Source organism: Octopus sinensis, linkage group LG25 (assembly GCF_006345805.1).
Source record: "Octopus sinensis linkage group LG25, ASM634580v1, whole genome shotgun sequence".
Lineage (NCBI taxonomy): Eukaryota > Metazoa > Mollusca > Cephalopoda > Octopoda > Octopodidae > Octopus > Octopus sinensis.
This window is the reverse complement of record NC_043021.1, coordinates 7,547,717-7,571,357: the sequence shown is the minus strand read 5'-3', so window position 1 is coordinate 7,571,357 and position 23,641 is coordinate 7,547,717. Positions and strand designations below refer to the sequence as shown.

Here is a 23,641-nt window from a genome sequence, read left to right as displayed (position 1 = left end):
TTGAGGACCTACCCTCCCCAACAAACGTCTCAAAAAATTGCCCTGAGTCTATATGAAAATTTGAGCTTGTAGTACATGCTTAAATGCACTAAAAACTTATTCTCCTGAATATGTGCTATTGAAATTGCGGTATATGTAATATATCTGTATTTTTTGTGTCATCAAATAAAGTAATTTGCATATTTGTGCTTTGTGAAGAAGACGCTTATTATTGTTTAAACAACATATTTACTTTATACACAGCACAGTATGAGTCAGATGGACTAAGATGAATATAAATACAATTTTATATATATTTATATATATATATATATATATATATATATATATATATCACGTGATCACGTGACCGACCAGACCATCAGATGTTGTTACACATCGCTGGTCACAATGCGTTCGCATTGTTTTAGCCTTCGAATTATGCCACCCCGCTGGCTAAGCGAGCAGGCCAACAGAAGAAAGTGTGGTGAAAGAGTACAGCAGGGATCACCACCCCCTGCCGGAGCCTCATGGAGCTTTTTAGGTGTTTTCGCTCAATAAACACTCACAACGCCTGGTCTGGGAATTGAAACCGTGATCCTACGACCGCGAGTCCACTGCCCTAACCACCGAGCCATTGTGCCTCCACTATATATATATATATATGTATGTATGTATGTATGTATATATAGTAGAATAAAAAATAGAAAGTCCTTGGTACAGTATTATTATATATTTGAAAAAATGAATAGAAATGGTAATTTTTCCACTTTAATAATTAGATGTTTTTAATTTTACAAAAGGTGAGCGAACAGTTTTGGGCTATTTGGTGAACACCCGACTGCTAGAGATCTAGTGGTCAGATATTCACCACTGAAGATGGACACAAATAGCCCAGACCTGTTTGGTTACATTTTGTAAAATCATAAACATCTAATTACTTAAGTGGAAAAGTTGTCAGAAAAGCCATTTCTATTCATTTTCTCAAATATATAATACTGTATCAATGACTTTGTATTTCTCATTCTATCATATATATATAATATATATGCACCAAACACCTCTTTGAGAGGGTCTCTCAAAGTTAGTAATGCAGTATTGAGTGTTCTAACAGAACATCCATGTTACGTTGGATATAAAGATTCCCTTTTGGTTTTAATACTACTTCTGTCACTAATAATTAAAATATTCATTTATAGGCATAAGGCCTGAAATTCATGGGGAAAGGGATAATTAATTACACTGTGATTGTTTTAACATGTAATGATGTGTTCCTGTTATTTCATTTTCTTATAGGTCAGCAGCAAGAAAAAGAAGAAAACAGATTTCATTCCTTACAGAGATTCTGTACTAACATGGCTTCTTCGAGAAAATTTGGGTAAATATCCGGCTTTCTTCATTAACTGGTATTTTTCCAACCAAATTGGTAGTAGTAGTAGTAGTAGTTTCTTGTGACAGTACTTAGAATGAGATCTTGCTTGGATAACACCATCAGGAAATCATTGCTTTCACTTGTTGGGTTTGTGTGGTGAGAACCATGAAAATCTATTCCAATAAGACAGTATAAATGTGGAAGTTAGTGAGAAGATCAGGCAAAGGCAGCTGCAACTTTCTGGTTACTGCATGCGCCACCCTGAAATGGAAGCGTCTAAATTAGTCTTGTGGAACCCACTTCATGTTGTGAAGTGAGTGTCACCTTCATACAAACAGTCTTTTGTTTTCAATCTTCTGGGTCAGAATGTTCAACTATGGGGAAATATTACCTTGCTTCATGGTGATGTAAAAAGAAAATGTCGTCACACATTGACAATGTATCTATGATCTCAAGGCAGTAATGTTGGTCCAAAAAGAGTGCTGAGTGGACTTTGTTGTTGTTGGCCACCTCAAGCACCTGAGGATAACTCTCAGAAGTGCTAGAGCCGCGGAAGGGAGACTAATCATCTCATCCATTGTAGCCCCTAGTTGGCAGATATAGCGTTCCACCATCAGGGCAGGACATCTCAACCAAAGATGTTCTGCAGATGCCACCTCCTCATTACAGAGTCTGCATTGATCTGTGTCACTGTATCCTGCCATCTTTTACCACTGCCTGACTTACCAGATGATGACCACTACGGAACTGTATCATGTCTGTGAAGTCTGCCTTCAAGAGGACTGCTTCGGAGACTTCCTTCAGACAGAGGTGTTGAATTGGCGTTGGCTGGAACGTTCGATGAATAACTGCCTGAATGATTGTACCGAGAGCCGTGAATGTGGCAGACACACCGTTTGTTGCTGTTGCCTGGGCTGAAACTTAGCCATGATAATAAAAATAAATGAATGTGAAAGGTGGAGGCTGTTGTGGACTGTGGATTTAATAGGTTTGACCCTTTGCCTGTCTTATATTTCACATGTAATACATAAGACATATTTTCCTGGCATCCATGTGTTGTATATGATACATATTTCTAATTTTTTTTTCAACCACCAAAGTCACTTGGGACATCAGAAAGAAAAGCTTTAAATTACTCAGAACATATGAAAGAAAAATCTAACTAAAAATCTGAAAACAAACATGGGTATTTTGGACACATGTGAAAATGCTTTAGACAGGCAAAGGTTTAAAAAAAAAAAAAACTCTGGGTGTAGGCATGGCTGTGTGGTTGAGAAGTTCATTTTCCAACCGTATATTTTCAGGTTCTGTCCTACTGCATAGACACTTGGACAAATGCTTTCTATAATAGCACCAGGCTGACCAAAGTCTTGTGAGTGAATTTGGTTGATGGAAACTGAAAGAAGCCTCTGTGAGAGTGTGTGTGTTATTCATTGGCAGCATATGAAATCCCTTCTGGTATAAGAACCCCACTTCCTCCTCCCCCTTATTAACAGCTTTACCTTACATCCTTTTGGGGGCTGATGAAATAAGTTCCAACTGAACATTGGAGTTGATGTTATTGATGAACTCCTTCCCCATGAATTTCAGGCCTTATGTCTATAATAGGAATTATTATTATTATTATTATTATTATTATTATTATAAAGAAAATATTATTATTGTTATTTTTTGTTCTTTTCCTAACAATTCAGGTGGAAACTCAAAAACTGCCATGGTTGCTGCACTCAGCCCAGCTGACATCAATTTTGATGAAACCCTCAGTACACTAAGGTAAGGGAATAAGTTTTCATTGTTTTTTACCTTCTTAATTTAACACACACACACACACACACAAACACACTTTTCTATGTAGAAGCTTCAGGGATCAGAAATGTGTGACAATATATTTTTAATTCATGTTGATCATATACTTACAAATTAGAGTCTTTAAAGCTTAACTGCCCCCACTCATTGTGGATTGGAGTAAAGCCTCTTGGCCTGCCTGGTTCCAGATAATGTCTGATACATTTTGAGAGAACTTACCTGCAAGTCTCCATTGCAAATGGATTCCTAATGTCCGAGTGTTGTTTCTAGTATAGATGTGAATCTGGAAGGAAGATAAAATTATGAATTATAGATGGGTGATGTTAAGAGGCTGAGTAAGTGTAACTTCATACAGTGTGTGTGTGTGTGTGTGTGTGTGTAAGACAGAATGCAAAAAATGATTTAATTCTGTGACTGAAGCACTAGTGTTAAGATAGAAGGGTAGTATCTATATGCTATTTATTTTTAGGTCATCTTAGACCAAGATGAAATGTATGTGTGCTCGTAACTTTATAAATTTCTACCTATGACCTGTTGTATATATTTCCACACGTACCATATGTTATATGTAATCTCTATAATTGTCCTTCTAGATATGCTGACCGAGCCAAACAGATCGTGTGTAAGGCTGTGGTCAATGAAGATCCAAATGCCAAGGTCATTCGTGAGCTCAAGGAAGAAGTTGCTCGTTTACGAGAACTTTTGGTTCATGAAGGAATTGAAATAAATGAATGTAAGTTTCATTCTTCTTCACCCAATTTTATTTATATATTTCTTTTTTGATTTTGAAAAAAAATTAATGCAGCATTTATTTTTGTAATTTGTCTTTTTGATATTAATTATCATCTTCAACATTATTTGGCAACTTTCTCTTTTTGTGTGGTCTTCAACATTTGTCAATTTCTTCATTCTTCTGCAGGTAACACCCCAACCGGCCAAAAAGAAATAAAACGCACTCGTAAAGAATCCATGTCCACCGATGGTGATGACCCAGTGGAACGTCTTCAGTTGTCTGAGAAACTAATGGCTGAACTCAATGAATCTTGGGAAGAAAAACTTCGTAAAACAGAAGCTATTAGAAAAGACAGGTTCATATCTATCTATTTTCTTCATTTGAATTCACTGCCATCCATGTGTGTGTGTGTGTGCAAGAGGGACTTAGTGTAGAGTTTTATGTACTATGGGCAGTGAAATTACTGAGTGGATTTGGTTGATGGAAATTGAAAGAAACCTGTGTGTGTGATTCATTGACAGCATTGCAAATGTGAAATGCCTTCTGGTATTAGAAACCCTCCTCCTTATAAACAACTTTACCTTATATCCTTTTGGAGTTGATGAAATAAGTTCTAACTGAACACAGGGGCTGATGTAATTGACTATTCCCCTTCTCACGAATTTCAGGACTTATGCCTATAATAGAAATTATTATTATTATAAAAAATATTATTATAAAAAATATTATTATTATTATTATTATTATTTTGTTCCTTTCCTAACAATTTAGGTGGAAACTCAAAAACTGCCATGGTGTGTATTTTGAAGGAATTTTTATTTAAAAGGAATTTGTTTTCACAGACTGTTTCTTTAGATATGATATGTGTGTGTTTGTGTTTTTGTGTACTTATGTCAAGACATCGTGTGATGGTCGTAAATGAGCATCATCATCATACAAGTGGGGTTGTTGGCCTCCAATTGTCTATGAAAAACATGTCTGACTATGGGAAAATATTACCTTGCTTTGAGATGCTAGTGTCATGTAACTGGCCTGTTGAAAGCACCTTTCAAATGTTGGGTAATAACACCATTTGAGTGTGTGTGTATGTGTATATATATTTAACAAAACAAAAAATTGGAAATTTTTTTACATTATTTATTCACCATTACACACGTTTCATTTGCTAATAGGAATTATAAAGTTATATATATATATATATATTGTGAAGAGTGTCTTTTTTTTTAAAAAAAATATATCATTTACATATTTGATTACCTAAGTTATTTTTGATCGGTTGTCTCATTACAGAGAAGCAGTTCTTGCTGAAATGGGTGTAGCTCTGAGAGAAGATGGCGGAACCATCGGCGTATTTTCTCCAAAAAAGGTAGATTTTTTTTTGTTTTTGTTTTTTTGCCAATTCTTCTACTTAAACTTTTTGAACTCCTCACATCTCCCTGTCTTCAGCTATCACATCCTTGTACTCCTTTTCTCTGATATTTCAGACAATCATATTTGATGCCTGTTTTCTATTTTCTGACTTCCTTTAGTTTTCTATTATCAAAAATATTTTTTTCTCTCTTCTCTTTCTTTCACTCTTCTTTTTTCAGATGCTCTTTTTCTCTCTCTCTTTTATTCTCTCTTTTTCAGATTTTTTTCATTCATTTCTCCTGTACACTTTCAAATCCTTCTTATTCTTGTTCTCGTATTCTCTTTAATATATTTTCTTCACTTTTTTCCTTCTTACTCTCCCTCTTCTCTATCTCCCTTCTGCCTCTTTTCTCTCCCCATGTGTCCCTCCTTCCTCTTTTGTCTCTCTCTCTCTCTCTTTATCTTCTTGCTCCTCCCTGATGTATCTCCTGTCTCTCTTGTATCTCTTTCTATTTATCTTGTCTCTCTCTCCTCTCTTTCCTGTCATCTATCCTTCTCTCTCTCTTCCTATGTCTCTCCCTTTCTCTATCTTCCTATGTCTCTCCCTTTCTTTTTCTTCCCTGTTGTCTCTTCTTTTCTCTCCCTTATTATCTCTCCTTCTCTCTCTTGTGTTGTCTTCCATGTTACCTCTCCCTCTCTCTCCTTCCCTTAACTTATCCTATCTCTCCCATCACACTCCATCTCCTACCCATCACAAACTCCTAAACTTCAACCCTTCTATACATGTCCCAAACCTACTCGACAACAATGTTCTGTTACATTATTTCATTGTGTTCATCTCTCAAAGACACATCTAATGTTTTCTCTTGTCAGACCCCTCACTTGGTCAACCTGAATGAGGATCCTTTGATGTCAGAGTGTCTTATTTACTACATCAAGGATGGTATTACGAGGTAAGAAATCCTTCTCATCTTGTCCCACTTTTTCCCTCTATATTAGTGGTTTAATAACTCTCCTGTAGCCCTCTGCCCTTCCATTGAACAAACCTATGATTAAATGCATTCCAACCCTGACCATTCCATCTTTTTGAGGACAAATAAAGTTATTCAATGTGTTCAACCTCATTTAATCATTTAGCATTTAAACTGGCCATATCTGACCAAAATATTCTACCTGTTTTTTCTTGAAACCAGCCAGATCTGGCCTCTTATATCTACCCTACAATGTCACTTTAAAAAGTAAACAAAAGTATAGGCGCAGGGGTGGCTGTGTGGTAAGTAGCTTGTTTACCAACCACATGGTTCCGGGTTCAGTCCCACTGCGTGGCACCTTGGGCAAGTGTCTTCTACTATAGCCTCAGGCCGACCAAAGCCTTGTGAGTTGATTTGGTAGATAGAAACTGAAAGAAGCCCGTCGTATATGTGTATATATATATATATATATGTGTGTGTGTTTGTGTGTCTGTGTTTGTCTCCCTAGCATTGCTTGACAACCGATGCTGGTGTGTTTATGTCCCCGTTACTTAGCGGTTCGGCAAAAGAGACTGATAGAATAAGTACTGGGCTTACAAAAGAATAAGTCCCGGGGTCGAATTTCTCGACTAAAGGCGGTGCTCCAGCATGGCTGCAGTCAAATGACTGAAACAAGTAAAAGAGTAATCACATCATTGAAATCTCAAAGCTATGAGATAATGCATGATCGACTTAAAATGATGTGAATCAATAAGCATTACATTTGACAGAATAATCTGAACACCAAACGGTTAAACCTTTTGATAACAATCTGCCCAAGACTGCTCCTGGTTCAATGATAGAAACTTCATATTTTAAAATAAACTAGATTGAAACCGTTTACCAAAGTTTTAAAAGAAAATGAGAAAAGAAAAAAATCAAATGTGAACCTGCTCAAAAAAACCATTGAATGATTAATATGGGATTTAAAAGAATTAAGATCATATTTATCACTTGGTCAACCTGAATGATGATATTTTGATGACAGAGTGTCTTATTTCTTCAACTAAAACCCTTCAATGTGATGCTTCAGCCTGACCGCAGCCAAATGACTGAAACATCATCATCATCATCATCATCATTTAGCGTCCGTTTTCCATGCTAACATGGGTTGGACAGTTTAACTGGGTTCTGTGAAGCCGGAAGGCTTCATCAGGCCCAGTCAGATTTGGCAGTGTTTCTACGGCTGGATGCCCTTCCTAACGCCAAATAAAATAAAATAAAATAAAATAAAAGAATATCTATATTTATAATATTCTAATAATCACTTATGAGGTTTATTATCAATTAACTGTTAATTGATTTAAAATTTTTGTTTTTATTTCTCTTAATCATTCAGGGTTGGTCTACCAAACACCAAACAGCCCCCTGATATTCAATTAAATGGAACCCATATCAAAGAAGACCATTGTATGTTTGATAATAACGAAGGTAAATAAGAGCTTACAGATTCTTCTTTAAAGAGTTTATAACATTTATGAAAACTGGAAGTAATTGTTTACCAGCTTTTTTTAACTTTTTTCTTTGGTGTATGTAATTCAAATGTTCATCATCGTTTAACGTCTGTTCTCCATGCTAGCATGGGTTGGACAGTTCAACCGGGGATCTGGGAAGCCAGAAGGCTGCACCAGGCTCCGGTCTTATCTGACAATGTTTCTACAGCTGGATGCCCTTCCTAACGCCAACCACTCCGTGAGTGTAGTGGATGCTTTTTACATGCCACCTGCACTGGTGCCAGGCGAGGCTGGCATCGGCCACAGTCGGATTGGTGCATTTTATGTGCCACCTGCACGGAAGCCAGTCGAGGCGGCACTGGCTTCGGCCACGATTCGGATGGTGCTTTTTACGTGCCACCGACACGGATGCCAGTCGAGGCGGCGCTGGCAGCGGCCACGATTCGGATATTATATTAAAATAACCATGTACATATAATTTAACATACATACACCATTGACAAGTGAGTTAGAACAGTTTGCATCCGAGATAAAACCTATTATATATGCGCTGTATTAAAAACAATATATATTGGATGAAGGCAAGAAAATCATCCTAACATTGGCTAGCAAGACACCAGATGTATTTCAGCCTTTTTGAGTTTTTTCAGTGATGTGTACTCATAGCCTGTCACATGAAATCAGTCACCTGATATATAGGAATTAGTGAATAATACATTCACTGATGCTGCAAATAGCTGTCAAGCTGAATAAAAACTATGTGTATGCAATCAAAACAGCATTAAATTGAAATAACCATCTATGCATCATACTTAATTTATATATACTGTCAACAGGGAAGTTACTGTAATTTTTGTCCAAGAAAAAAGATCTTTCATAGAAATGCTGTGTTAAAAACACTATATATTGGAGGGAGATGAAATGTTGTCCCAGCAGCAACTAACAAGAACACCACATGCATTTCAGCATTGCCTCTCAATAGTGTATACTTCTTAAGTATGATACACAGATGGCTATTTGTTATTATTTTTATTGTCTGTAGTATTGTTTTCAGAGTTAAGGGGCAGTGCTCATAACCAGTCTAGATTGGGGATGACAGACAGAGCCACCAGAGGAATTTTTTTAAAGTGAAAGAACACTATTTTCAGGCCCGAATAGAATGGGGGGGATTCTCTAAAAAATTAAAGAAACCTCTGATTTTGTTTCCTTCTTTTTTGAAGGGGCAGGGGGAAGAGCACATTTGTTAGATTAAAATATTTTTAGCTCTATTTTAATGTATTGAGCACTGTATCATTTTTTCCATTAAGATATATTGAGAGAGACATAGCATGCATTTCTTAATGGCTTTGTTATTTGCCTCTTCTTTCTACAGGTACAGTTACTGTAATTCCAAGCAATGGATCCATACTCTATGTTAACGGCCGTCAAATCACTGAGCCAACCATCCTGAAAGTCGGCGCTCGTGTAATCCTTGGCAAAAACCACGTTTTTCGTTTCAACCATCCAGTGCAAGGTGTGTAACTAATAATTTGTTTGTTCATGTTTTATCTTGTTTTATCAATTTAATTTCTGTTGCACTGAATTAATTCTGCAGGGTGGTTTAGTCTGTATGTGTTGAGGATCAATCTTTTCCCTGATTAGAACTAATGGTTATAATTGAAATTATTTAAGTATGGCAAATGTCCGATATATTTTAATGACTGAGTTAATTTTACACACACACACACACCATTCTGATCATGTTCTTGCTTGATGGGACTGGGGGTTATCCCAGCTTCGTGGTCCCAGAGGCATCATCGTGCATAGAGCCAAACAGGTCCACTATGTCTCCCATTGCTGGTGGTCTCATGCCCTCTGCATCATCCAAGATAACTCCGAGCTTCTGGAGATCTTCCTTAATTATGACCAGCCATCTAGTATGGGACCTGCGACTGAATCTCTTTCAGCCCACAGCTTCTGTATCAAATGAGAATAAGGCCCTCAACCGCATGTTTTTGGTCTCAGTCCCTCCTCGCAGCACTTTGAGCGTGAGTCTTCAATTATAGATGATTTGAACCAGTCAATGCCTTGGGAGTGAATTTTGTTGACCAGAACTATATTATTGAGGTAATCATATAAAGGTGCAGGCATGGCTATGTGTAAGAAGTTTGCTTTGCAACCACAAGATTCTGGGTTCAGTCCCATTGCATGGCACCTTGGGTGGGTACCTTCTACTATAACCTTTGGTGGACCAAAGCCTTGTGAGTGGATTTGATAAATGGAAATTGAAAGAAGTTCATTATGTATGTGTGGGTGTGTTTGTCCCCCACTATCACTTCGCAACCGCTGTTGGTGTGTTTACCTGCCTGTAACTTAGTGGCTTAGAAAGAGAGACTGATGGAATAAGTATCAGGCTTTAGAAAAAGAAGTACTAGGGGTGATTTGTTCGACTAAAACACTTCAAGGGGGTGACCTTGAGTACCAGTTGTGTACTGGGGTCGATCTAATTGAGTGGCCCCCTCCCTCAAAATTTCGGGCCTTGTGCCTAGAGTAAAAAAGAATATTATTAGGAATTGCATTAAAAAAATTCTCAAAACATTTTGTGTATTGTTGAAGTATAACTGATTTAATGCACATAAATTTTAATAACGAAACCTTATATGGACCCCCACAAGGGTCCATATGACCCTTGTTGGGAATCATTGCTTTAATCCTTTCTAAGTGAACACTTATCTCAAATTTGTTTTCCAATTATTTTCTTTTTTCCCCTTGTAGCTCGTGAAAGCCGAGCCCTGATGACTGAAAGTATTACAGACCTTGAAAGTCGTAAGTTGATTTGTTTTTGCCTTACTCATCATCATCATCATTGTTGTTTTTGTTGTTACTTTTTTGGTAGGTAAATGTTTGTGCGAATTTGAGGTTAGTGTTGCTGTTATATAAATATTTCCAATTGGCACTTGGCTGAACGTCACTGAATCTTGGCGTCTCTCAAAAATATACTATTTTGATGATCCTCTGTAGTACAAGATTTTTTTTTAACCCCTTTCTATTGTATTGGTCTGCAGTTATTGGCATGTGATCTTTGCTGACCCTTCAGGATTGGGTTGTTCCTGGCTAGCCTCAGTCAACCTTGACTGAGCAGACTTCGGAATATAACATGTAGGTCAAGGGACAAGGTATAATCCACTTCTCCTTGGCTGTTAGTTCCCTCTAGAACATATGGCCTCTCTCTCTTTATATATATATATATTGGATGACATTGGATTGCTTGTATTCAGTCCACTGCAGGATGAAGGCCTCTGCGTGTTCCCTCTGTCAACCATGGTTTGATGTGGAGGCTGGGAATTTGATTTCAGATCATACTAGTTTAATGCGCCTACTCTGCCACACTAGCTTGATACAGCTTGGCAGAAGGATGCAGTTTGTTTACTCATACCCAGGAGTAGTTAAGTCAGTTACACTCACATATATATATGTATATATATATAGGGAGAGTTTACGAAAAAAACAAAAGACGAAGACAGGTGGTGTACAAAACAAACAGATGTATTAGTATAATGCCCAGGGATATAAAAAGTCTTTTACGTTTCGAGCCTACGCTCTTCTACAGAAAGGGACACAGAAAAAACAAGGAGAGAGAAAAAAAGGAGAGAAAAAAATGTGTGTAGTGGCTAACGATTTGTTTCCCTTTCTTTGCACTCCTTTTTTTAATAGCTTCTCGCTCTGCCCATCTTGCTTATGTTGAAAGTAGTTAGCTGAGAAAATATTTTACTCTTCTGGTTTTCATGATGTTAGGTGTATTATTATACAGTATATATGTTAATCCTGTGTACAGGGGGAAACCATCATGGAATCAGAGAGCACGCAGTCTCTATAGATGGATTTTGGCCAGAGGACATCATCAATCTTTAACCCCTTAGTACACTCAGTCAAGTGGTTGGCATTAGGAAGGTCATCCAGTTGCAGAAACCAAGCCAAAACAGACTGGAGCCTGCTGCAGCTCTCTGGCTTACCATCTTCAGTCAAACTGTCTAACCCATGCCAACATAGAAAACAGACATTAACCCTTTCGTTACTAACCCGGCCAAAACCGGCTCTGGCTCTGTAGTACGAATGTCTTGTTTTCATAAGTTTTGCATCAAAATATACCACCAAACCTTAGTTGCAATTTATATTCCTAACACTAGCTTAATGATAGCTAAGTTATTTTACTAAATTCGTTGTTATATTTAAAATAATTGAAAGAAACACAGAGCATCTCAAAATAAATACAGTAACGAAAGGGTTAAATGATGATTGTTTTCTTTCCTTATTCTTTTTTGTTGAAGAGCATAGGCTCGAAACATCAAAGACTTTTCCATTTTTCTAACATGTCAAACTAATAGACCTCGTTTGTTGCTCCCTCATCTCTCTTTTGTTTTTTGTTCATTTGAACCATATGAAATATGATGCTCACAGCCTAGGCTACTTATGCAAAGGCTGATTAGTGCTCTCCTATAATTATCACCCTCTAATAGATAAGAATTAAAAAACATTATTATCCTAATAATTTACTATTTTTTAAAACTTTATTTTGGTGGGTTTTGGCTTCACAAAATTTAATATAATTTTTTATGTGTTCAGTGTCTCAGAACCAAGAACCAGTTGACTGGACATTTGCTCAACTTGAATTGCTGGAAAATCAAGGAATTGATCTGAGAAAGGACATGGAACAGAGGTAAGCACTTTATTGTTTTACATTAACTTTCTTCTTTGTAAGTATAGCTGTAATATATTGTGACACAGCAACTGTAAAAATAAAGGATATATTGTTAGTCAACATGAGGACAAGCAGTGTCTATAATATTGTCTAAGCATAGAAAGGCTAACTATTGACCATTGACCAGTTACTTTAATCTCTTAGCTTGTACATCCTTAACATATTATTTTTGATATATAATCAAGGTATTGTTAATATCCTCTCAAGATCAATACTTTTGAATGTAAGTTCTTCTCAGTTTCTTAACTTCTTTCTTGCCTGTATTCAAGTCTTCCAATCCAGTTAAGTTATTCGAGTTTTAGGCATATAAAAGTATATTTTAAAAAGTATTTTTTGGAGATAAAAAACAACTAATAAATGTTATTGTATTGCTGCTGGTATCTTTCCATTTTAACCCCTTTTTTTTTTTACTCTTTTTCTTTATTTCGTTGTCTCCTCTAGATTGCTTGCCCTTGAAGAGCAGTATCGGAAAGAGAAAGAAGAAGCTGACATGCTTTTTGAACAGCAAAGAAAGGTGGGGGCTTTCATGTGTGTCTTCATTTTTTTTCTCTTTTTTCAAAAGGATCCTGCTGTTTGTAGTGTAACAAACTCTAAGTTTGGTACATTATTTACATTTGACGGATATTTGTCCTTATCTTGTTTGTTGCTAACACAACATTTTGGCTGATATACCCTCCAGCCTTCATCAGGTGTCTTGGGGGAAATTTTGAACCTGGGTTCTCATTCCCAAGGTATTTTTCGAGGTTCTTGTTAATGTTGTGTTACCAACAAACAAGATGAGGACAAATATCTGTCAAATGTAAATAATATACCTAATTCCTCATCTCTTAAATATAGAACTGATATGTTACCTTTGTTTCAATTAAATTTTAAAATAATGAAGAATTTAGTAAAATGACTTTATTGTTATTAAACTGGTGTTTGATGCCTAAATTAACATGAAATTTTGACAGGTAGATTTTAGATCACTTTAACCCTTTAGTATCTAAGCAGTTATATTTTGCATGCTTTATGTTCAAATCAGTCAGATCCAGTCTCTCACACCTACCACACAATGTCATTCTAAAAATATGCAGCGTTCCACTGGTACTTAATTTATCAACCCCAAAAAGGATGAAAGCAAAGTCGATCTTGGTGGAATTTGAACACAGAACATTGTGGCAGACAAAATACTGCTAAGCTTTTCGTCCGGTGTGCTAACTGTTCTGCCAGCTTGCCGCCTTACAATATTAATAATAACAACAACAACTAAAATCTATACCTACTTCTATATTAGTTTCTTTCTGTTTTCTCTGTTTCTAGGACTATGAGTTCCAAATTCATGCTTTACAAGAACAGGTTGAGAGACATTCTATGATGTCCAGTTACACCACCGATGACTTCAATGAAGAAGAAGACCATCAGATGGGTAAGTCTCTGGAATATTCTTCTCTCTCTTTTTCATCATCATTATCAGCATCATCATCATTTAATGTCCGCTTTCCATGCTAGCATGGGTTGGACGATTTGACTGAGGACTGGCGAACCAGATGGCTGCACCTGGCTCCAATCTTGATCTGGCAGAGTTTCTACAGCTGGATGCCCTTCCTAACGCCAACCACTCCGAGAATGTAGTGGGTGCTTTAATGTGCCACCAGCACGGTGGCCAGTCAGGCGGTACTGGCAACGATCTCGCTCGAATGGTTTTTCACGTGCCACCGGTACAAGTGCCAATAAGGCGACGCTGGTAACGATCACGCTCGAATGGTGCCTTTTACGTTCCACTGGCACGAAAGCCTGTTAGCCACTCTGGCAACGATCATGCTTGGATGGTGCTCTTAGCGCCCCACTAGCATGGATGCCAGTCATAAAATTTGATTTTGATTTCAATTGTGCATTTGTTTTGCAAACTTATATATGTATTATAGGTGCAGGTGTGGCTGTGTGGTAAGTAGCTTACCTCCCAGCCATATGGTTCTGAGTTCAATCCCACTGCACGGCACCTTGGGCAAGTGTCTTCTACTATAGCCTTGGGCTGACCAAAGCCTTGTGAGTGGATTTGGTAGCTGGAAACTGAAAGAAGCCTGTTGAATATATATATATATGTATATGTGTGTGTGTGTGTCTTTGCATCTGTGTTTGTCTCCTGCCACTGCTTGATAACCGGTGTTGGTGTGTTTACATCACTGTAACATTAGCTGTTTGAGAAAAGAGACCAAAAGAATAAGTACCAGGCTTAAAAAGAAAATAAGTCCTGGGGTCGATTCATTGAACTAAAAATTCTCAAAGGCAGTGCCCCAGCATGGCCACAGTCTAATGACTGAAACAAGTAAAAGATAAAAGATATGTGTGCCTGTGCATGTTTGTACATATATGCACTTTGTTCCTCTATTTGTCTGTCTGTGTGTTTGTTTTTCTGTCTGTTTGTTTGTCTATCTGTCTGTTTGTCTGTCTGTTTGTCTGTCTGTCTGTTTGTCTGTCTGTCTGTCTGTCTGTCTGTCTGTCTGTCTGACTGTCTGTCTCTCTGTCTGTTTGTTTGTCTGTCTGTCTGTCTGTTTGTCTGTCTGTCTGTCTGTCTGTTTCTCTCTCTCCCACACTCTTTCTCTAATATGTCTTCCCTTTTCTAATACTAGAATGCACATGGACTGACCATGAGCGTCAAATAGCCCTCTGGGCTTTTCGGAAATGGAAATACCATCAATTTACATCCCTGAGAGTAAGTAACCCTTATTTTCATCCCCTTCTCTTTCTTCTTTCTTGTTTGGTTTATCTTCGGTCAGTATGCAACCCATCATATTTTTTAGCACCTTTTTTTAAGAAATCAATGACAACCATATTATTAAGAAGAGCCAACCATCAGCCAATGACGAGTGTGGCTTGGTAACATATACCATGCTCTCACTAATTAAGTTAAGTTAATTTTTTGGCTCAAAAAGCAAAAAGCAAGGCCATGTAGGGGGACATGGAGTTATGTACAGATAGGGTGTTCAGGCAAAGAGTTCAGGCCATTTCTGGTCAAGAGAGACTTTGAACCAAGCGGTCGTCGGCATCTTCACTATCTCGTCCGGCAGCTTATTCCACGAATCTGCAACCCGGACGGAGAAAGCCCCTCTCCTTCGATTGAGATGAAATCGTCACAGATAGAGCTTTTCAGAGTGACCCCGCAGCCGACGCTCTGGAGCAGGAGTGAAGAACAGCTCTTTCGAGAGGTTCTATAGGTACCTGTATAGTCGTGGACAAATATAGATTCTTCTGTCTACTCTCTCACCGTTTTTGTCTAGCCTTCTTTTCTGTTTTAATTAGTCCTCAGTCTCTTTGATTTTGAGATTCGTCATCATCATTGTCATGTAACATCCTTATTTCTGTACATATTGCGAGCTGAATTGAATTCCCACTATTTCTAGTAGTTGGCTGTTCACGACTGAAGATGGGCACAAGTAGGCTGCAGCCATTTGGTCTTGTGATCCCATCGTCTACAGGAGGACGGTAGTAATACATAAGGCGGCGAGCTGGCAGAAACGTTAGTATGCCGGGCGAAATGCGTAGCCGTATTTCGTCTGCCGCTACGTTCTGAGTTCAAATTCCGCCAAGGTCGACTTTCGGGGTCGATAAATTAAGTACCAGTTACGCACTGAGATCGATATAATCGACTTAATCCGTTTGTCTGTCCTTGTTTATCCCCTCTGTGTTTAGCCCCTTGTGGGTAGTAAAGAAATAGTTAGTAATACATACAGGGTACTTGTAATACATACAGGACGATCTGCCTGGGGTTAAAATGGTAGTAACGTCAAAGAGCCATATTGATGTGGCAATAAATATTACTTCATAGTATAATTACTACTTTAATCTGATATTTAGATTTTTCTAACTAGCTACTTTATTTTTAAAAATGTACTGCAGAAGTAAGCAAAACTACAAAATCTTACATGGACCCTGGTTGAGAGCCATTGGCTTAGAGCAGGCCTGGCCAACTCGAATTACATTGCAGGCCACTTTAATCATAGAAATTTTTTGAGGGCTGCTTGTATACTGACAGAATTGAAAGAATTTTGTTTTCTCATGCTATTATTATAATAATGAATGAAAGATCATTGATTCAACATGAAATATTATCATTGCAAAAACATTAGTATCTTTCTTTTTTACTTTTCATTACAATCTTTAATTTTTGATAAAATTTTTAAAATGTTTGTTTAACCCCTTACCCAGCAGAAACGAATATATACGTTTTTTTCTATCTCTGGTGAGTTAACTCGTCAAAAGATAGACTCGCCAAAATCGACAGCAAATGAGTTCCTTTGTCTATTATAAACTCTTTTTTGACATATACGAGTATATTCGCTCACTTTATACGTCTGGCAGTGACGATTTCTGCCACCTTTCGCTTGAGTAAGGCATTGAAGACCGAGTATGATTTAGTCACCTGGAGACAGTCGAAGGGTTGGAAGGCACATTTTATGAATAGAAGTATTCACTTTGTTTTTACGTTGTCTTTTGATCATTCATTCTAAATTTGGAAAATAAGATAACCAAATAAAATAACATGATTTTTTGTAAAAGTAATATGATTTATGAAAAAAATGGGTTAACTCGTTTCTGCCCAAAGCGGTAATTTAAAATCAATATTATTGAATTAAAATTCTTAATAAATAAGGTTTGAAATATACCTCGAAATCACCATTCAAAACATAGTAAAATAAAACAATTAAAAAATATGTCTGAAAAAATACATTTATTTTCAAAATAATTGTTGGGTAAGGGCTTAAATAAACCCATTTCAAGAAAATATCAAGCGGGCCACAAGATAAAAGTCTGCGGGCCTCAGATTGGCCAGCCCTGGCTTAGAGGCTTCCTTCTTGGTTCATAAAATGTTATTGTTGATGCTGAAAGATTGGTCAAAGACTTTGTGAAGTAAACTGCTGTTTGTATTTTGTGTTGTTACAGGATGATCTCTGGGGCAACGCTATTTTCTTGAAAGAATCCAATGCCATCAGTGTCGAACTTAACAAGAAGGTACGTACCCATGCACTCAACGCTAGCATGTATGCAACTCAAAACATGCACATACTCAACATACGCATGCATACTTAACTCACATGTACACTCAACACACACTCAGTACTTGAACACATGCTTATACTCAACACATGCTTGTACTCAACACATGCTTATACTCAACATATGCTTGTACTCAACACATGCTTGTACTCAACACATGCTTGTACTCAACACATGCTTGTACTCAACATATGCTTGTACTCATGCTTATACTCAACACATACTTGTACTCAACATATGCTTGTACTCAACATATGCTTATACTCAACACATGCTTGTACTCAACATATGCTTGTACTCAACATATGCTTGTACTCAGCTTGCACTCATACTCTGCATATACTCAACTCCTGCACATACATGACACACACACACACACACATACACATACATACTTAACTCCTGCACTCAGTATTTCTGACATGTACACACTCATACTAAACACACACACATACAATCAACACACATACACCCACACATGTACACACACCATTCAACATACAGGCAATGCCCGTTCAAAATAAGCCCAAAACTCAATAAATATCTAAAGTGTGGCATTGACTTCAAATGTCTTTGTAGGTTCAATTTCAATTTGTTCTGCTGACCGACACCAACTACTCACCTTTGTCCTCTGAACTCTTGCCTCAAGATGAGAGAGACAGTAACAGACCATTTCCCAAGACCATTGTTGCTGTTGAAGTGCAAGACTTGAAGAACGGCGCTACTCACTTTTGGAGTTTGGAGAAATTGAGGTAAGTTTTTTTTTTTTTAATTCTTTATTAGTATTAATAACTACTACTATTATTATTATTATTATCATTATCATTATTATTATTACGAATAAGACTTTTTTTTGTTTATTTTTGGTGTTTGTATGCTGCACTCTTTTTATCTTTCTCTTGGATGCTTGTCTGTGGTTTTTGTTCTTTTTCTTTTATTTTCTGCGACATCATTGTTTTCTTCTCAGTCGTTTGTCTTTCCTCCTCCTCTTCCTTCTTCTCCTTTCTTTTTCTTGTTTCTCCTCCGACTTTTCGTTTTCCTCTCCTTACTCTATTATTGTCTTTCTTTTCACATTCTCTCCCCTCTTTATCTTACTCTTTCTCTTTTTCCTTCCCTCTGCCCTCCGCCCTTTCTCCTTCCTGTTTAACTATTTCCTTTCTATCTCCATACTTTGTCATCATTCCATCTTTCCCTTCTTTCCTCTACCCACCTCTTCTTTTTTATTTACATTTCATGTCTCTTCCCTTCCTTTTCTTAAGCTCTGTCCCTTTACTTCTGACTCTATATCTTTAACTCTACTTCTCCCAACAAAACCTTTATCTCACATTCATATGTCTGTCCCTGCCTCTTTCTCTACTTTTCTACTCCCACTCTCTCTCTTTCTAATCCTTGTGATTTTTAAAAAATATCCATCTGCTTTCTTATTATTTCTTCTTTCTTCATCCTTACTCTTCCTTCATTCTTTCTGCTTCCTTCTCTGAGCCTCTCCTTTCTCTTTCATCCTCTCATTTTTAACACTTTTCTGACTCTCCTTTGAACATTTGACACTTCTTTGATCCTCTAGTTCTTTGACTTTCTGACTCTTTCTTTGACCTTCTATCTTTTCATTGATCCTTTGACTCATTCCCTGAACCTCAGGCTCCTCTTTGACCGTGTGACCCTTCTTCAATTTTTGGGCTGTTCTTGAACCCTCCAGCTCATCATGAACCCTCTAGCTCTTCTTGAACCCTCTGGTTCTTCTTAAACGCTCTAGCTCTTCTTGAACCCTCCACCTTTTCTTGAATCCTCTGGCTCTTTTTTGGCCCTTTATTCTTCTTTAATTCTTCTGATTATCTTTGACTCTCCAGTTCTTCTTTCACCTATTAACCCTTTCGCTCTTCCTATTGCCCTCTGGTTCCTACTTCCCTTCATAACTCTTCATCAACCCTCTGGCTCTTTGACATTCTGGCTTCTTGATCTTCAGATTCTTCTTGCTGCTTTTCTTTTTTCTCTTCTGTTTCCTCCTTTCTTATATTTGCCCTTCTCTTATTTTATTCTCCCTCAACCATTCAACATCAGTTTTGTGTTCCGATTGTTCAACTATCTATTTCCTTCTCTTACTTTCCTCCCCTTTCCTTTAGCCTCCTCTTTCACCTCTCTTCCTCTTCACATTTCTATATGAGCTATTCTTTCTGTTTTGTCAGTTTGACTTCTGTTTTGTAAACATGTTGTCTAACTGTTTGCCTTACATATTTTATAATCACCGGTAACTTTATTGTATTTTTTGACATTTATTTGGTTATGCATTCGTTAATTCATTTACTCACTCATTCCCTACAGCTTCCAGATTATTTTAAAATTTATTCTTCACTGAAACCAAACATTGATTTCAACTGTGTTCTCTTGTAAAGTCCTCACCTAGCAAGAAAAATTTATAAGTTTGGTGATTTTGGACACAAACTGTATTTCATGTTTGTAAAAATAAATTAATAAATAGAAATACAAGGTAGAAAGACAACCTTATCATTAGAAAGTACTTGAATACTTCTAAGTTTCTGTGATGGAACATGGTGAAAATAATTCCCGACCTGCTGTGCATCTACACATGTTACTGTTAATTTATAAATTAACTTCTTTCAATGGTATTCAAAAGATGTGATAAATACTATTATAATAACACTGCTTACTTAGCATTGGTGTTAGTGACATGTAAAAAGCGCTGACGATAGTGATATGTGAAAAACCCCTCACTACACTCTGTAAAGTGGTTGGCTTTAAGAAGGGTATCCAGCTGTATAAACCAAGCCAAAAACAATATCTATCTATCTATCTATCTGCTCACTCGAAGTTGACTCTCGGTTACTCCATGGATCAGTGTCCTCCAGTCAGTTCTATCCTGGGCCGCTTCTTTCAGACTGGCTATGTCCTTCCGGTATCACTCTTGATGGTGTCAAGCCAGTGGGGTCTTGGTCGGCCTCTTCCTCTCTTGCCACTGACCATTCCGAGCATGATGTCCTTCTCCAGGGATTTTCTCCTCATAATATGACCAAAATATGCCAATATAAAACAATATAAACCAGGCCAAAAAACAAACTCTGGAACATGGTGCAGCCTCTGGACTTGCCAGCTCCTGCTCGCTATCCAACCCATAGCATGGAAAATGAATGTTAAACGACGATGAGGATTTAGCTCTAGGTCCTCTTGCACTGCTCACTGCATTGGGCAGCGAGCTTTCTCCACTGGGTTCAGTTGGCTGCTACTCTTGTCTGTTCCTTGTAATATTAACCATCTTCAAGTCATTTTGAAATGCCTGCTGCCAAGTGACCTTTGGCCTGCTGATTGGTGGTACTCAAGCCATGGCTGTTTTTAAGTGCCGTTGATTGACCATACAAAAAATGTGGCCAGCCAGGTGGAATCTGCATTCTCTTTGCAATGGTCATGACTTCACACTTCTCAGAATCTCTTCATTTGTGACATGCTCCTACTAGTTGACCCTTAAGATCTTTCTTTTTAATCATTACTAGCAGTATCGCCCGGCGTTGCTCGGGTTTGTAAGGGAAATAACTATATAAGCATTTTTAGAGATGTAAAGTATAATAGCCATCTCAATATGGCTAACCACAAAGGGGGGGGGGTTACTGTAGCTTTTTACATTCTGAGATTTAATAATATGTTTTTAGAGAGTTACTTCTCTTATATAATAGCAAAAAAATGCATTAAAAATGGGAAAAAATTATGGTAAATTTATTTTTAAAATTGTAGACTCATCGTAGACGCGCGCTAATACCCAGAAGGGCTCGATATGAATCACGACTATAAGATACCCGCTTTTGGTTACACTGCACCGCAAAATGTGGGAGTAGTTAGGAATCTAATTCGTAGGAGACAGACACCACACAACCTCACTTTTATATATATAGACTAGCAGTATCGCCCGGCGTTGCTCGGGTTTGTAAGGGAAATAACTATATAAGCATTTTTAGAGAGTTATAGCCAAAAAATAGCAAAAAAATGCATTAAAAATGGAAAAAAAAAGTGATGGTAAATTTTTTAAAAAATCGTTGACTTATCGTAGACATTTTCAGAGAGTTACTTTCCTTATATAATAGCGAAAAAAAATGCATTAAAATGGAAAAAAATGATGGTAAATTTTTTTTTAAATCGTAGACTCATCGTAGACACGCACTAATACCCAGAAGGGCTCGATATGAATCACGACTATAAGATACCCGGTTTTGGTTAAACTGCACCGCAAAATGTGGGAGTAGTTAGGAATCTAAATCGTAGGAGACAGACACCACACAACCTCACTTTTATATATATAGATAAGCCAATCAACAGCCCCCTACTGCTAACCATTCCATTCCACCCCACCCCAGCACATCTGACACTGCACTGAAACTGCTTTTTTTTCTTCACTTTCAAATGAAATTCAATCATTGGTTTCAGTTTGGATTTAAGAACATCAAAAGCTCACCTTTGATTTTTTTTTTTTTTTGTTTTTTTCTTTCTCTTCACTGTTCACTTTTTATTTGAGGCAATCTCTCTCTCTCTCTCTCTCTCTCCATATATATACATATATACACATACATACATACATAGATACATACGCTTGCTTCTTTCAATATGTTTTTATGTTCACGTTTATTAATGCTTTGTTTTTCAGCTTTTCCCCTATTCCTTTCTCCTCAAGTAAAACATTCATATATATATATATATATATATATATATATATATACACATATATATACACATATATATATACATATATATATACATATATATATACACATATATATATACATATATATATACACATATATATACACATATATATATACACATATATATACACATATATATATACATATATATATACACATATATATATACATATATATATATACATATATATACATATATATGTATATATGTGTAAATATACACACACATCTTTGTCAACTTCTTTTATACATTTTTGTTTGTCTCCATATTTTTGCTGTGGTTTCCATGTGCTCCTTTGGTGTAGTGATGTTGTAGCAGTTATTTTTTGAACCTGGTTTTGAGCTTCCTTCCATTTTTTTTTTTTATTATTACCGTTATTATTTGAAACTTTTTTTTCTTTTACCCAGACCACACGATAGAGGCTTTATTTCCTAGTATGTTTATAATGTCCTAACTCAGTGTTTAACTGTTGTTATTGTTCTTGTTATGGGGGAAGGGGTCTAGCAGGAATATTTTCCTTTCTTTTTCATTTTACTTTTATTCTTTGTTTGTTTTTGCTGGCCTATAACAATGATAATACTAAAAAAAAAAAATATACCTATATTTCCACTCTGACTCAAAGAATAATTTTTTACCTAATTACGAAATTACGATGCCTCCTTGGACATTCTGGGTGATTTCTTGGATGATATAAGAAGCCCTTTCCTGGGACAGTTTAGCTGTTTGGAGAGCTCTAACTTCAGGAAGAGAACTAAAGAAGAAGAATCACATGTTCTGCTTGTTAATATAGGAAAAATACCTGAACACTAATGAAAATGTCATTTCTAAAAGCGCTTCACCTGTTGCACCTGGGATGAATGAATAATTTAAAGAGACGTATAAAAAAATATGGTTACATATTTATTCATGCATATGTGTACATAAATTTGTATATATATATATATACATAAGAAAAAAGCAACAAGAATGGATTAGTTTTTCAGTACAATTGTTTCATACGAAGAACAGCTTTATTAAAAGCTGCAAATATTGCAGCAAATACGGGACACTTGTATTTGCTGCAATATTTGCAGCTTTTAATAAAGCTGTTCTTCGTATGAAACAATTGTACTGAAAAACTAATCCATTCTTGTTGCTTTTTTCTTGTTTATAATTACCCCACATTATTTTATGGTTAATACCATATATATATATATATATATATAAAATTTAAAATTGAATAAGGGTAGAAATTGATATTAATCAATTAAAACCAGTGGCCGAGCATATTTTAAAAAAATCCGAAGATTAAAAATATTTTTTACATACTAAATTTAAAGGACTGACCACTAAAAGTGGACAGTCTATATGCTAGATATAAACGTCAAAATCGCTATTTTCCACAAAGAATGTTTTCTCAAGAAAAAACTCAGCAAAAAACCAAAGTGTAAAAATATACAAGACAAATGAAAATATTTT

General features: G+C 36.7%; 1 protein-coding gene across 15 annotated transcripts in view; it reads left to right on the top strand.

Annotated features, from left to right (window-relative positions):
- Positions 1–23,641, top strand: part of LOC115224382 (kinesin-like protein unc-104) — a 300,207-nt gene that overhangs the window by 179,301 nt on the left and 97,265 nt on the right. For all 15 annotated transcript variants that reach the window (XM_029795269.2, XM_036513465.1, XM_036513461.1 and 12 more), the window contains 15 exons: positions 1,276–1,357; positions 3,046–3,124; positions 3,751–3,890; positions 4,077–4,245; positions 5,181–5,256; positions 6,114–6,193; positions 7,590–7,681; positions 9,077–9,217; positions 10,459–10,509; positions 12,307–12,400; positions 12,884–12,956; positions 13,745–13,850; positions 15,055–15,137; positions 17,366–17,434; positions 18,059–18,231. In XM_029795269.2, coding sequence (XP_029651129.1) covers positions 1,276–1,357; positions 3,046–3,124; positions 3,751–3,890; positions 4,077–4,245; positions 5,181–5,256; positions 6,114–6,193; positions 7,590–7,681; positions 9,077–9,217; positions 10,459–10,509; positions 12,307–12,400; positions 12,884–12,956; positions 13,745–13,850; positions 15,055–15,137; positions 17,366–17,434; positions 18,059–18,231 — 1,508 coding nt within the window. The remainder of the gene's footprint in view (positions 1–1,275; positions 1,358–3,045; positions 3,125–3,750; positions 3,891–4,076; positions 4,246–5,180; positions 5,257–6,113; positions 6,194–7,589; positions 7,682–9,076; positions 9,218–10,458; positions 10,510–12,306; positions 12,401–12,883; positions 12,957–13,744; positions 13,851–15,054; positions 15,138–17,365; positions 17,435–18,058; positions 18,232–23,641) is intronic.